The sequence below is a fragment of the Oncorhynchus gorbuscha genome, linkage group LG12 (assembly GCF_021184085.1).
Source record: "Oncorhynchus gorbuscha isolate QuinsamMale2020 ecotype Even-year linkage group LG12, OgorEven_v1.0, whole genome shotgun sequence".
Classification (NCBI taxonomy): Eukaryota; Metazoa; Chordata; class Actinopteri; order Salmoniformes; family Salmonidae; genus Oncorhynchus; species Oncorhynchus gorbuscha.
In genome coordinates, this window is record NC_060184.1 from 19,482,046 (window position 1) to 19,497,772 (window position 15,727).

General features: G+C 43.2%; 1 protein-coding gene across 2 annotated transcripts in view; it reads right to left on the bottom strand.

The window, feature by feature from the left end:
• Positions 1-12,610: 12,610 nt before the first annotated feature.
• LOC123990663 (mitogen-activated protein kinase kinase kinase 7-like) overlaps positions 12,611-15,727 on the bottom strand; it is a 28,087-nt gene continuing 24,970 nt past the window's right edge. For both annotated transcript variants that reach the window (XM_046291395.1, XM_046291391.1), the window contains one exon: positions 12,611-14,084. In XM_046291395.1, coding sequence (XP_046147351.1) covers positions 13,904-14,084 — 181 coding nt within the window. In that variant the 3' untranslated portion in view covers positions 12,611-13,903. The remainder of the gene's footprint in view (positions 14,085-15,727) is intronic.

Below are 15,727 nucleotides of genomic sequence, written 5' to 3' on the forward strand. Positions count from 1 at the left end.
GTTTGTATGTAGGGGGCAGCATTTTCACGTTCGGATGAAAAGCGTGCCCAGAGTAAACTTCCTGCTACTCAGGCCCAGAAGCTAATATATGCATATTATTAGTAGATATGGATAGAAAACACTCTGAAGGTTCTAAAACTGTTTGATTGATGTCTGTAAGTATAACAGAACTCATATGGCAGGCGAAAACCTGAGAAAAATCCAACCAGGAAGTGGGAAACCTGAGGTTTGTAGTTTTTCAACTCATTGCCTTTCTAATATACAGTGTAAATGGGGTCATATTGCACTTCCTAAGGCTTCCACTAGTCTTTAGGACCTTGTTTCCGGCTTCTACTGTGAAGGGGGAGAGAATAAGAGCTGTTTCCATCAGGTGTCTGAAAGAAGGCCATGAGCTGGTCACGCGCGTGGCCATGAGAGCATTGCATTTCTAAAGACAAAGGAATTGTCCGGTTGAAACATTACTGAAGATTTATGTTAAAAACATCCTAAAGATTGATTTTATACACCATATGAATTTTTACTACGAACTGTAATATAACTTTTTTGACTTTTCGTCGGAACTTTCTCCTGGACTTGCCCGAGTCTCCCAATATATTCAGTTCACTCACTCAACATTTTACAGAGTGGCATTCCAAGTGCTGCAGCTGAAGGGCGTCTTACTGGTGGTAGGGACATGACAACACTGTCACCAACAGGCATTTGTTTATGCAACAGCAGAGAAATACGGGAACAAGATATTATTATGAGTGACACAAGACTTTTAAACTGATAAAACACATGAAAATGGAAAAGTGTTATTTGAGATGTATTACACTGGGAGTTGGAACCTGAAATGTGGGCCTATAGTGTATACCAGGGTTTCCCAAACTTGGTCCTGAGGCAGGAAGGGGGGGCAGGACCGAGTTTGGGATAACTTGGTGTATACAGGTCCATATTTCTATTCCACAACTCTACTGACCTCTACTATGCATCTAGACGCCTATATGAGCATTCAACACTGTGTGGTAGGCCTACCCAAGACGGTCATTCCTGCGAACAACACATGCATGATGATTTCCATAGATGTTCTGGGCCTGTGGGTTATTTCTCAATACTTCCAGCTGCACAGAATCACAAACAATAAAAGACATTCCCTGCCTGTGATATCTCCCTGATAAAATAAAATAACAAACGTTTTTTATCTGGAAACGACCAAATTGCAAATAGTTAGTTATTGGATAGTTCAGCAATCAGCACAGTCCCACGGATAGACTATTGATTACAAGTAGACAGGATCATAGCAGCCTCTTGCCAGACTTGCAATGGCATGTTAGCCTACTGTATATAGAGAGCAATTATTTAGACTAGTTTAGACTAAGTACCACACTTCATGTACACTATGGTAGACTCAGGGGATGGCTTTTTCTTGAGCAATTGACAGGTTCATACATAATTTATTTTATTTAACCTTTATTTAACTAGGCAAGTCTGTTAAGAACCAATTCTTATTTACAATGATGGCCTACCCTGGACAAACCCTAACGACGCAGAGCCAATTGTGCTCCCAATCACAGCCAGTTGTGATACACCCTGGAATCGAACCAGGGTCTGTAGTGACACCTCTAGCGCTGAGATGCAGTGCCTTAGACCGCTGCACCATCTGGGAGATACGTGTTTGCAGATGTTCTCTGTATGAGCCCTTTACTGTTAATGTGCCTTTTAGATATGAAGCAACATGGTTATTTAATCAATCCTCTTCGTTCCTGGACGCTGTCAGTCTTTTCTGCCTCCGGACATGACAAGTGGATGTTTTTGAGTTCCGCAGTCAGACATCTGCACCAGGTCATGGTTGGTCATCCTCCTCTTAGCTGCCTTGCGGATAAAGCAACATGCATTGTTTACATTTTAGAGTGAATGTGTAACCAACAGAAAAGTTCAAACTTAAATTTGAGATGAGCAATGGATAACATAGAACTACCCTTTTAATGTCAAAGCGCAACAATGAACTAAACCTTGTTAGAGAAAAGGAGAGTGAAAGTGTGAAGTGAGACATTTAGTGAGGAGAAAAGCAAGGAGGTCCGGGATTTTTGGGAGGCCAGAGAAACACCGCTTGACAATCCCAAACTAATCCAACAGATTAGTGAAGAAATTCATATTCATCCTCAAAAACCTTCAGAACATCTGAAGCTTTTAATACCCATTCAAATGGTTCAGCACCAAAGCTCGCCTGGGGGGCCTCCGGAGGGAGGGTGTCCCATATCTTAGTACTGAGAGACAGATATGGTTCATTCTTTTGTCTCAGCAGACAGTGCTCCTGAAGTCAACATTTTGCATATGCTGAGAATGCTTAAAGTGCACGAGGAGAATGCACACGCACACACAGCAGTCAACGACCTCTCCCTAGGGCTTTTTCCTAGAGGGCTTACTGAGGTTGGGTGGCGGAAGGAGGTGGGTGGGTTTGGAAGAAGAGAAGGGGGTGAGATGGGGGGGGGGGGGGTAAGGAGTCTACATGGGGATGGCGATGCCTTTGATTTCCGCCTACACTGCAGACCAACACTGGTTTTATGTCAGGAAGTCTAATTAGCGCTAATACAAACAACATGTTCAGTGTCTGACATTCAGTCAAGACATTGGAGGTACAGCACAGTGCATTGGGGCACTACAGAAAGGAAGGTCTGACTCCACTCACCAACAGAGTGGAGGGGAAGCTGTGTGGACCAGGCAGTTGCACAGATTGCTCAATAGGGAGGAACATTCTTTTGTGTTGAGTTGCATAAACAATAAGTAGAGAGAGGGCATTCCATTATAAGGAAACAATCTCTACAAACTACAGCTAGTTAAGTACATCCAGATACTATGCTGCTATGTCTGGAAAAATACTCTTCTGGGACTTCAAATCATGTTTACAAACTATTTTAGCCTCTCTATATGTATATACTGTATTCTAGCCATGACTCATCCTATATAACTACTGAGATAGACAGCTTTTCAATTCACATACTGTCCACACACACCATTCACATACATACATACACTGCTTAAAAAAAAGGGAACACTAAAATAACACATCCTAGATCTGAATGAATGAAATATTCTTATTAAATACTTTTTTATTTACATAGTTGAATGTGCTGACAACAAAATCACACAAAAAGTATCAATGGAAATCAAATTTATCAACACATGGAGGTCTGGATTTGGAATCACACTCAAAATTAAAGTGGAAAACTACACTACAGGCTGATCCAACTTTGATGTAATGTCCTTAAAACAAGTCAAAATGAGGCTCAGTAGTGTGTGTGGCCTCCACGTGCCTGTATGACCTCCCTACAATGCCTGGTCATGCTCCTGATGAGGTGGCGGATGGTCTCCTGAGGGATCTCCTCCCAGACCTGGACTAAAGCATCCGCCAACTCCTGGACAGTCTGTGGTGGATGGAGCGAGACATGATGTCCCAGATGTGCTCAATTGGATTCAGGTCTGGGGAACGGGCGGGCCAGTCCATAGCATCAATGCCTTCCTCTTGCAGGAACTGCTGACACACTCCAGCCAAATGAGGTCTAGCATTGTCTTGCATTAGGAGGAACCCAGGGCCAACCGCACCAGCATATGGTCTCACAAGGGGTCTGAGGATCTCATCTCGGTACCTAATGGCATTCAGGCTACCTCTGGCGAGCACATGGAGGGCTGTGCGGCCCCCCAAAGAAATGCCACCCCACACCATGACTGACCCACCGCCAAGCCGGTCATGCTGGAGGATGTTGTAGGCAGCAGAACGTTCTCCACGGCGTCTCCAGACTCTGTCACGTCTGTCACATGTGCTCAGTGTGAACCTGCTTTCATCTGTGAAGAGCACAGGGTGCCAGTGGCGAATTTGCCAATCTTGGTGTTCTCTGGCAAATGCCAAACGTCCTGCACGGTGTTGGGCTGTAAGCACAACCCCCACCTGTGGACGTCGGGCCCTCATACCACCCTCATGGAGTCTGTTTCTGACCGTTTGAGCAGACAGATGCACATTTGTGGCCTGCTGGAGGTCATTTTGCAGGGCTCTGGCAGTGCTCCTCCTGCTCCTCTTTGCACAAAGGTGGAGGTAGCGGTCCTGCTGCTGGGTTGTTGCCCTCCTACGCCCTCCTCCACGTCTCCTGATGTACTGGCCTGTCTCCTGGTAGCGCCCCCATGCTCTGGACACTACGCTGACAGACACAGCAAACCTTCTTGCCACGGCTCACATTGATGTGCCATCCTGGATGAGCTGCACTACCTGAGCAACTTGTGTGGGTTATAGACTCCGTCTCATGCTACCACTAGAGTGAAAGCACCGCCAGCATTCAAAAGTGACCAAAACATCAGCCAGGAAGCATAGGAACTGAGAAGTGGTCTGTGGTCACCACCTGCAGAACCACTCCTTTATTGGGGGTGTCTTGCTAAATGCCTATAATTTCCACCTGTTGTTTATTCCATTTGCACAACAGCATGTGAAATGTATTGTCAATCAGTGTTGTTTCCTAAAGTGGACAGTTTGATTTCACAGAAGTGTGATTGACTTGGAGTTTTTTTGTGTTGTTTACGTGTTCCCTTTATTTTTTTGAGCAGTGTATTTATATTCTGGACTCTAGTCCGAAAGCTAATTTCCTGCTATTCTATCCATTTTTGCTATGGGGTTTATACTGAGCATTTATATGCTGGAGTCTTGACACCGCTAATATATCTACTGCTGTACATATCATTCTAAGTATATCTAGTGTAAATGCATCCAGTGTATAAACTGTACATATAGATTGCATTTGGATTACTGTTACAGTGCTATTTGGGTTGTTCATTGGATTCGTTCCAACATTTCTTCATTTCTTGTGCATTTTTATCGGGGGGTTATTATTTGTGTACTTGTTTGACATTATACTGCATTGTTAGCAGCTAGTAGCATAAGCATTTCGCTGCACCTGCTATAACATCTGCTAATCTGAGTACGCGACCAATAAACTTTGATTTAGATTAACAGAGCTACCTCATAGCAATCCAGACAGACCACACAGGAATTTTCTATCTACACTGAGGGAGCTCCACCTTGAAATGCCTGCTTGACAATTCACTTCTTGGAAAGAGTAGAACATACACAGATCTAATGGCTTTGATGTTTATTAATTAAAACGTCTTATACTTAGTGTATACTTCATTTATACACTGTATATTTAAGGTATATACACCAACACATTGCACTGCAAGTATAGACGGCACATGTATAATCTTGCATTTGCCGAAATTAGTGACACATAGCAATAGTGTTGGGAGTAAAAACAAAAGCCCTGCACAAACTGAGAGAGAGACAAGTCGTCAAAGAGTCACAGCATGGAGGGATGACTCATTTCAAAGAGATTCATTTGGTTTTGCGGTCTGAGCGATAGGACCCAGAGCCGGAAAACATCCATGAATTTGCTAGCTAAGGAGTTCGGCAAGCCCAGGCAGAGGCACAAAGACGTAAATGCAGCCTTGTTGTCAGCCAGCAGCCAGCATGAGACACAAAGCCAAATACCTTGATTACGTCAATTACTGTGGCTCTGACAGCACCCCAGGGACCGTTCTAACCGCCATTCATAACAAAGCCTGCCACAGAACAACTTCCCTGGCTCAGGTTAACTTCAGGACAGGTAACACACACACACACAATAGCAAACAGACAAACACACACCAAAACACACACAATAGCAAACAGACAAACAACACACCAAAACACACACAATAACAAAAAGACAAAAAAAGCACACACCTCCCAAAACTATTACTTCTACACTTCTTGAGTATATTTTTCCAGAACACTACTGTTTGACTAGAAGACTTGTGGTGACTTCAGGTCAATCCCTGCCTCATGCCTCCTACAATTCTTGTCTGGCAGTTTAACTACTTAGCATTTTTCCCCTTTACCTTTGAGATTGAAAGATAAAAGCCAGAATATTCACAGCTGACAGGTTATTTTATGTTCGTCAAGTGTGGACAAGTGTGTGTATGTGTGTGCGTGGGCGGTGAGGCTGGGGTTGCAGGGTTCATAACCATGCCAAACCAAAGCCTTCACACATAAGCATAACCCTCAATCACCCACATGGTGTAGAAAAACCCAAACAGTCAAACAATAACAGAGCTTTGTTTACTGCCAGTTTGAGCCACTGATGTGTGAGTTCTGGACAGTGAGAGGAGGAGGAGCAGAGACAAGAATTTCTGAGTGGCTGCCAGTTCCGCCCAGGAAAAAGTATCTGACCAGGATAAGCTGGAAAAGGAATAGCCATAACAGTGCCAGAATTCTTGTGTTGATGATGAGTTTATAGCCAGTTGCTTTTGAAGAACTCACTGTGTGACTGGATATTGCAGTAAAGAGCTGATCTCTCTGTTGAGTCTAGACTCAGCTTGGTTGCATGGGCTGTTTACATCGGAAGTGGACCTCTGTGCGCTAAGCTGCTTGTCGTGTGGCTAAACAGGCGAAATCCTTTGAGATGGGCCACCGGAATGTGAGAGACAGTCTCCTGATCTGTTGATGGACAGGTGGAGTAAACAGAGTGAATGGTGTGCGAGATATGAGTCATCACATTTTGAGCTCCCTTCTCTCTTTCTTTCTCTGCACCTCTCTCTCTCTGTCTCTCTCTCTCTCTCTCTCTCTCTCTGCGTGCCTAACTTGGTCTGCTACACATCCGCTCCTCTAAAGTCACCCGTCATCACCACAGGCATACTTCAGCAATTACCTTTTACCCACACACTGTCAGTCACGTGCCTGAAATAACAGCCTGTTTCACTGTCCCATTCACCACACAGCCGGTGCTTCAACACCCCCCCCCCCCCCCCTTCTCTGTCACATAGAAACACGCTTGTACACATATACTGTACATATTTTGAATCTGATTGCCATTTTATTGCTGTTGGCTTTGTGGAGCGAAATGTGCAGACTGAAAGGTGCAAGGGAATGGTTGATTGTTATCTAGCTGTATTCTACAGCCAGTCCTCTCCACTGCCCAGACCCAGGGCCATCTGGGGAGAAGATGTGGTATGCAGCTCTCATGATTAAAGATAAATACGTCCCATTACATTACATCTAATATACAGTACACAGTACAGCGCAGGAGACATTGAGTCATCTCAATGGGGTCAGCATCTGTGATATGGGAACATATCAATAGAAAATATATGTCATATGTCAGTTGTGCAGAGGTGAGGACGGAGTCAAGCGCAGGACACAGAACTGAGTCAAATAACGTACTTTACTCAGAAAAATAAATCTGCCAAAATAATCCATGCAGCGATAACAACCCAACACAAAAGACTAACACAAACCAGGAACAATCACGCACAAAACATAATGGGAACCAGAGGGTTAAATAGGGAAATAATAATAACTTAATGGGAACCAGGTGTGTACACTCAAGACATAACAAATGGAAAAAGAAACATGGATCGGTGGCAGCTAGAAAGCCGGTGGCGACGACCACTGAGCACTGCCCGAACAAGGAGAGGCACCAACTTCGGCGGAAGTCGCGACAATATAACATGTCAACAGACATTTCCCTGGTATTAGTCGTTTTACCACAACACATTACATCTCGTCTGTCATACATACACATTGGAGACCTCTTGTTCATATTGCTCCTCCTCAGTCTTGGTAGAAGGTTGTCACTGTCACCCTCAAGAGGACTAGAAATGACATGTATCCTCTCAGGACATTACAACTGTCAATTCCAGGACAAAATTATACAATAGGACGGCTTAGCTTAATTACCATTACATCAATTGTTTTTGTTGAGAATTTCAGCCAGGCTATCTTTAGACGGATGCTAATGAGGATCATTTTGAACGTCTAGGGAGTCAGGCAGTACTCGCACTCGTTTACTACCAAATATTTTTGATATTTTTCTTTACAATATGTAATCAATTTTCTGTTGCTATTTGTTTCTGATCCAGTAAATACCTTTAGAAAATTAATGTAAAAATAAACAATCTGTAATTAAATAAGACAATGTCGGTCAAAGCTAATGACTTACTACTGTACAAATATACGACAGAGCCTTACATGCAATAATAAGCCTGGTAAGAAGTACAGAAAGTAAACTGACAACACAGAGAACAGGAGTCAGTTTGTGTGTGATTTGACTCTGCAGACGAGAACTTAAACAAATCATCCAGAGCCTCTTTGAAGGCCAACCAGGGATTCATACAGATTAACGGAACAGGTATCTTGCACAGAGCAATTTATAGACCAACATACTGGTAAAATATTACGACCCACATTCTTTCCATTATTAAAAACTGCAACATCTCGCCGACCGTTTCTACTTATGTCACACGGTTTCTATGGCACCACGAGATATATATAAAATCTAATGCACATTTCAAGTGAAACGTCCCTTATCAGAGAGAAGATGATCATTCTTTTTGGCTCTAAGCATGTAATGCAGTATGCCATATCTTCCTACAACACATGCACAATAGTTCTTACCAATGTAGGTATTCCCCTATCAAGAATGTAAAATATTGGATTCACACATGCAACCAGAATCAATAAGTACCCAAACACACCTTCACAGTTGTTAACACAAAGACACATGATGCATGTAGGAAATAGAGATTAAACTGCATATTAAGACTTGGCGAGCATCCCAAATGACACCCTAGAGTGAAGTGCAATATTAAGTAGTGCGCTAGGAAGGGAATAGAATGTGCATTTGGAATGTACAGATGGGATTCTTGTTTCCTTGGCCACACAGACCTTCACCCAGAGTTAGAACAATAGAATGGACATGAACGTCTTATGATGGGATAAAGGTCAGCCTTCTTGGTCAGAGTTGGTCAACCATGGTTTACCAGTGCTGTGATAAGATCATGTAAAACACCATTCTAATATCCGACAACTCTTTGCAACAATGGGACCAGGGACCAGCTAAGCTTGTTAGCAACGGCGCTGGTCCGATTTGTGACGATGTTGTCTCACCTGTATTTTTTCGACCTAGCCTGCAGAGACAGGAAGAGAAATTAATGTCCCTGTGAGAACAAAGCAGCTCAGGAAAGGCCAGCTAACAATATGCTCAGTTCCTTATTTCCATCAGCGCTCAACAAGGACATGTAGGCCAGCCAGAGCACAACACAATACCTGGCTGCAGAAGGAAGATGACATCATTTCTCGTCAATTAAATGATTCATTGTCTTCTCTTTAGCAGTAAACTTCAAACACACAATAAACTTTTTTTTGTGATGGTTAAAACAAAGCCTTTGTAGATAAGGGATCATTTTAACATGAAATATAAACCCTGTCTTATGTCAGTTTCGTGCAAGAAAAGAGAACTCAGATCATTGGTTTTTGCTGACTTCAATATCAAAGGCAAATCTGACCAGCTTTTGTTAGAGGCTTGTATAACTTTTGCCCAATATAAAAATATGATCATTCATACAAGTACATTAGGTTACCCTGGGTATTGTATCATTACACACAACGTAAAGGGGCAGGTTTGATCCCCTCAATTGTTATACCGCAGTGGCAATACTCGGTTTCTTTGTCTGTGAAAAACAGCCTCAGCTCCTGGACAGTGAACAACTATACCAAAAAGACAACAGTACGAAACGCTGTGATTAGACCATGTCTAGATCTTGTACGTCACCTCCTGGTCAAATACAATATGACACCCAGATATCTCCACACTTGGAACACCTGCTCTTTTCATGACAAACTGACCAGGTGAAAGCTATGATCCCTTATTGATGTCACTTGTTAAATCCACTTCAAATCAGTGTAGATGAAGGGGAGGAGACAGGTTAAAGAAGGATTTTTAAGCCTGGAGGCAATTTGACACATTTTGCGTGTGCCATTCAGAAGGTGAATGGACAAAACAAAAATATTTAAAGCGCCTTTGAACGGGGTATGGTAGCACCAGTTTGAGTGTGTCAAGAACTGCAATGATGCTGGATTGTTCATACTCAACAGTTTCCCGTGTGTATCAAGAACAGTCCACCACCCAAAGGACATCCAGCCAAATTGACAACAGTGGGAAGCATTGGAGTCAACATGGGTCAGCATCCCTGTGGAATGCTTTCGACACCAGTCTATGTCCCGATGAATTGAGGCTGTTCTGGGGGCAAAAGGGGGTGCAACTCAATATTAGAAAGGTGTTCTTAATGTTTTGTTCACTCAGTGTATAAGACAATGAACCACAACAAAAGACAAGACAGTAATAGTTGAAGTTCTAGACAGTAATGTCCTTGACTGATGTGATGCGGGTCATCAGTCGTCCATCCTTTACCAGACTGTTTTGTGTTGGCAGTCCAGGTGTAAACGCCTTCCACCAGCCCACACAACAGTTTGTTTTGAGGGTGTTACTGGTATCTTTGAGACCTAACATGAAAATAAAAACACATGGACAGATTCATTTAGCTCACTTTCTAATCATAACAACTAGGGATTATGTCCTGGCATTTTTAGTAACCATGAGCAATGTGGATCACGTTTTATGAATTATTTGGGTGTCTGTGAAGATGTGAACACACACACACACACACTCTCTCATATACAAATATATAAAACATGTTCAAATAATACAATTAGTCCCCGTTTAGTTTATTTCATGATGCCTCCCTCCTAGGCAAATACCTGTTCCCAATAGCTTAAGAAACATTTATATACAGGAAATGGTCAATAAAAAGATATAGTGAACATAACTTTAAACTGAAAAACTAGGTATATACTCACTGCAGCAAACGAACCCACAATTTCACCTATCATGTCTCGTACATCAGAATGTGTATTTCAAAGTACCAGAATCACTGTTTGTTACATGTGATCAGTAAAACCAGATGATTGTGCAAAACATTTGAAGGACTGTAGCTAAGACAGGTCTGCTCAAAATAAACAGCAAGACAACTTTTTAAAGTAAGATAATTTCTCTTAACTTTGTTTCATGAATACTTAAAGCTACTGGGATTTATTATATTCACTGGGGAAAGCAGTGACAGATTTCATTAAGATTTCCTTTGCAGCATATTGACATCACCATTGACCAGAACATCAGATTCATTAGCATAATAAACAATCCTCCCCAAAAAACAAAGTCACATAATTCTCACTGACTGTCCATTCTCACTGACTGTCCATTAAAATGAGGCGCAAGTGAACAACTTCTCCCACCTCAACATAGCAAAGAAAAACAAGTCAAGTACTTTAACAGCTAGCAATAAAATTCTAAGGCAACATGTGAACTAAAAACCAACATTTAGGAGAGGGATAGGTCTCTCCTTGTATACAGTGTTTTCGGGAAGTATTCAGACCCTTTTACTTTCCCCACATTTTGTTACGTTACCACCTTATTCTAAAATTTGATTCCATCTACACACAATAACCCATAATGACATAAAAAAATAAAATAAAGGTATTCAGACCATTTGCTATGAGACTCGAACTCAAGCTCAGGTGCATCCTGTTTCCATTGATCATCCTTGAAATGTTTCTACAACTTGGAGTCCACCTGTGAGGAAGGATACCAAAAAAATGTCTGCAGCATTGAAGGTCCCCAAGAACACAGTGGCCTCCATCATTCTTAAATGGAAGAAGTCTGGAACCACCAAGACTCTTCCTAGAGCTGGCCGCCTGGCAAAACTGAGCAATCGGGGGAGAAGGGCCTTGTGGAGATGGGAGAACCTTCCAGAAGGACAACCATCTCTGCAGCACTCCACCAATCAGGCCTTTATGGTAGAGTGGCAAGACGGAAGCCACTCCTCAGTAAAAAAGCACATGACAGCCTGCTTGGGGTTTGCCAAAAGTCACCTAAATATGATCAGACCATGAGAAACAAGATTATCTGGTCTGATGAAACCAAGATTGAACTCTTTGGCCAGAATGCCAAGCATCACATCTGGAGGAAACCTGGCACCATCCCTATGGTGAAACATGGTGGTGGCAACATCATGCTATTGGGGAGACTAGTCAGGATCGAGGAAAGATGAACAGAGTAAAGTACAGAGAGATCCTTGATGAAAACCTGCTCCAGAGCAATCAGGACCTCAGACTGGGGCAAAGGTTCAACTTCCAACAGGACTACGACCCTAAGCACACAGCTAAGACAATGCAGGAGTTGCTTCGGCACAAGTCTGAATGTCCTTGAGTGGCCCAGCCAGAGCCCGGACATGAACCCGATCAAACATCTCTGGAGAGACCTGAAAATAGCTGTACAGCAAAGCTCCCCAAGAATGGGAGAAATTCCTCAAATACAGGTGTGCTAAGCTTGTAGCTTCATACCCAAGAAGACTCGAGGCTGAAATCTCTGCAAAAGGTGCTTCAACAAAGTAAAGGGTCTGAATATTTATGTAAATGTGATATTTCAGCTTTTGATTTGTAATAACAAAAATGTCTAAACACCTGTTTTTGCTTTGTCATTATGGGACATTGTGTGTAGAATGATGAAGGAAATGTTTTTAATTGAATCAATTTTAGAACAAGGCTGTAAAGTAACAAAATGTGGAAAAAGTCAAGGGGTCTGAATACTTTCCGAATGCACTGTACCTCAGTATATTCCCATACCAGATAAGATTATAATACCTAATACAAAAACGGTGTCTTACTTAAACAAAGTAAAATTATAGAATAATAAAAGACAAAAGAAACACAAAATACTGAAGTCTTGATAAACATGTTGCACTTTCAACCTCGTACAAAGTTTATTTTACTTAAGCAGGTTGAAAAAATAAAAAGTCTCATATTTTGCTTGTGTCAAGACATTCTTTTTTTATCCACAGACACATCATGGATATGCAAGGCATATCTAAAATACATCCACCGTTAAAATGAATGCAACTTACATTAAATAGTTTCAGATAGGTTGTCAGGTTGTGGTGGATTTCTTCTGTGAGGGGTTATGCTGCCATAAAAACTAGGAGCGAGAACGGAGACGTCTACATTATATAGATACAAGAGTGGCCTTTTCTGCCTAAGAGGGTAAAAAAAACACACTTAGAACTTAGTGATCACAGTCAAATAAATGCAGTTCGTAATTCATTAAAAACGCCAAATTCTGAACGTAACTCACACGTCCATCTTTGTTTTTCACATTCTCAAGGACACATTGCCACTAGCCAGTAAGGAAGACAGGTCAGGGTCGGACTAACTGTGGGAGGAGGACACACACACGGACCAGGCAGCCCAGGGGAGGGTCCGAGGGGCCCTGAGAGCAATAGAGACAAACATATTTCACACCCCTCACAGGCCTCCCCTCCCATCAGGCTGTGGAACACAAGGCAATAGGAGGTTACTGTACAGGTCTCACACCTCAAGAAGCATCCTTTCTGACCCAAAAGATGGCTGACCATTGAGGGCTAGAAGCCCACTCCTCTGCCCTCTGTGTTCACTGTACCTAGGGCAATCACAACCTCATGACTACAGCTCTTTATGGAGAGAGGGTAGATAGATGCTGATTGTTTTAGTCTGCAATTAAAGAATATACTGTAAAGATGTGCATACCTATGGACAAAGAGACTTTCCATAACAGCCTGCTTGAGTGCACCTTATTGTCCATTCCATGTTATCAGCAGTGTGTCTATGACGCAACATGCAGGTATACAGTAAAACACAGGTCTCTTTACAGTACAAGGTAAAACAAGATCCACTTGAACCTACAGGGCCCAGGTGCTGGTGGGCGGGGGCACCTAGGTTGAGATCATAGCTAACATAGGGCAGAGGGAGGAGGAGAGAGATAGAGGCAAATGCTTTGCAGGTTGGGTTTGGGTTTCAGTCTAGACTACAGCTGACCCAGGACAGTAGAGGTTCGGGTTTCAGACCAGACTACAGGTGACCCAGATCAGTAGAGGAGAGGAAGAGAAGAGGAAGAGGAAGAGAACAGGGGATATGACATTGGGAGAGTTTGTTTGCGTCTTTGCAGCATGAGCCAGGTAGGGGCCAGCTTGTGGATCATCATGAGGTGCCCTGTCTCTTCGGTTGTTGGGCGCGAATCAGTTCCAGCTGCTTCTTGCACTTCTGGTAGTAGGTGGACAGAGACTTATTCTCCTCCTGCAGCTTCTTGTGCTCCTGGACCAGGCGGGACGTGTTCTGCTGGTCCTTCTCATCTTGGTCCAGTTCAGCGATCAACTCCTTCCTGGAGATATAGATTGGTATCATTTACATAAACTCAGCAAAAAAAGAAACGTCCCCTTTTCAGGACCCTGTCTTTCAAAGAAAATTCGTAAAAATTCAAATAACTTCACAGATCTTCATTGTAAAGGGTTTAAACACTGTTTCCCATGCTTGTTCAATGAACCATAAACAATTAATGAACGTGCACCTGTGGAACGGTCGTTAAGACACTAACAGCTTGCAGACGGTAGGCAATTAAGGTCACAGTTATGAAAACGTAGGGCACAAAAGAGGCCTTTCTACTGACTCTGAAAAACATCAAAAGAAAGATGCCCAGGGTTCCTGCTCATCTGCATGAACATGCCTTAGGCATGCTGCAAGGAGGAATGAGGACTGCAGATGTGGCCAGGGCAATAAATTGCAATGTCCATACTGTGAGATGCCTAAGACAGCGCTTCAGGGAGACAGGACGGACAGCTGATCGTCCTCGCAGTGGCAGACCACGTGTAACAACACCTGCACAGGATCGGTACAGCCGAACATCACATCCGCGGGACAGGTACAGGATGGCAACAACAACTGCCCGAGTTACACCAGGAACACACAATCCCTCCATCAGTGGTCAGACTGTCCGCAATAGGCTGAGAGAGGCTGGACTGAGGGCATGTAGGCCTGTTGTAAGGCAGGTCCTCACCATACATCACCGGCAACAATGTCACCTACGGGCACAAACCCACTGTCGCTGGACCAGAAAAGACTGGTAAAAAAGTGCTCTTCACTGACGAGTGGCGGTTTTGTCTCACCGGGGTGATGGTCGGATTCGCGTTTATTGTCAAAGGAATGAGCGTTGCACCGAGGCCTGTCCTCTGGAGTGGGATCAATTTGGAGGTGGAGGGCCCGCCATGTTCTGGGGCGGCGTGTCACAGCATCATCGGACTGAGCTGGTTGTCATTGAGATTGCCTGCAATGTTGTGCGTTACCGGGAAGACATCATCCTCCCTCATGTGGTACACTTCCTGCAGGCTCATCCTGACATGACCCTCCAGCATGACAATACCACCAGCCATACCTCTCGTTCTGTGAGTGATTTCCTGCAAGACAGGAATGTTAGTGTTCTGCCAATGCCAGCGAAGAGCCCAGATCTCAAATCCCATTGAGCACGTCTGGGACCTGTTGGATCGGAGGGTGAGGGCTAGGGCCATTCCCCCCAGGAATGTCCGGGAACTTGCAGGTGTCTTGGTGGAAGAGTGGGGTAACATCTCACAGCAAAAACTGGCAAATCTGGTGCAGTCCATGAGGAGATGCACTGCAGTTCTTAATGCAGCTGGTGGCCACACCAGATACTGACGGTTACTTTTGATTTTGACTTCCCCTTTGTCCAGGGACACATTATTCCATTTCTGTTAATCACATCTGTGGAAATTGTTCAGTTTATGTCTCAGTTGTTGAATCTTATGTTCATGCAAATATTTACACGTTAAGTTTGCTGAAAATAAACGCAGTTGACAGTGAGAGGACGTTTATTTTTGTACATGTGCCACAATGGTGCACTTTACAATACAGAAAACTTAATTGCAGTGCAGTTTACATAAGAAAATACAAACATGACTAAGATTAAAAAGAAAGGTGTCAGATAGGAGAGAGAAAAGCATACAGAATGAGAAC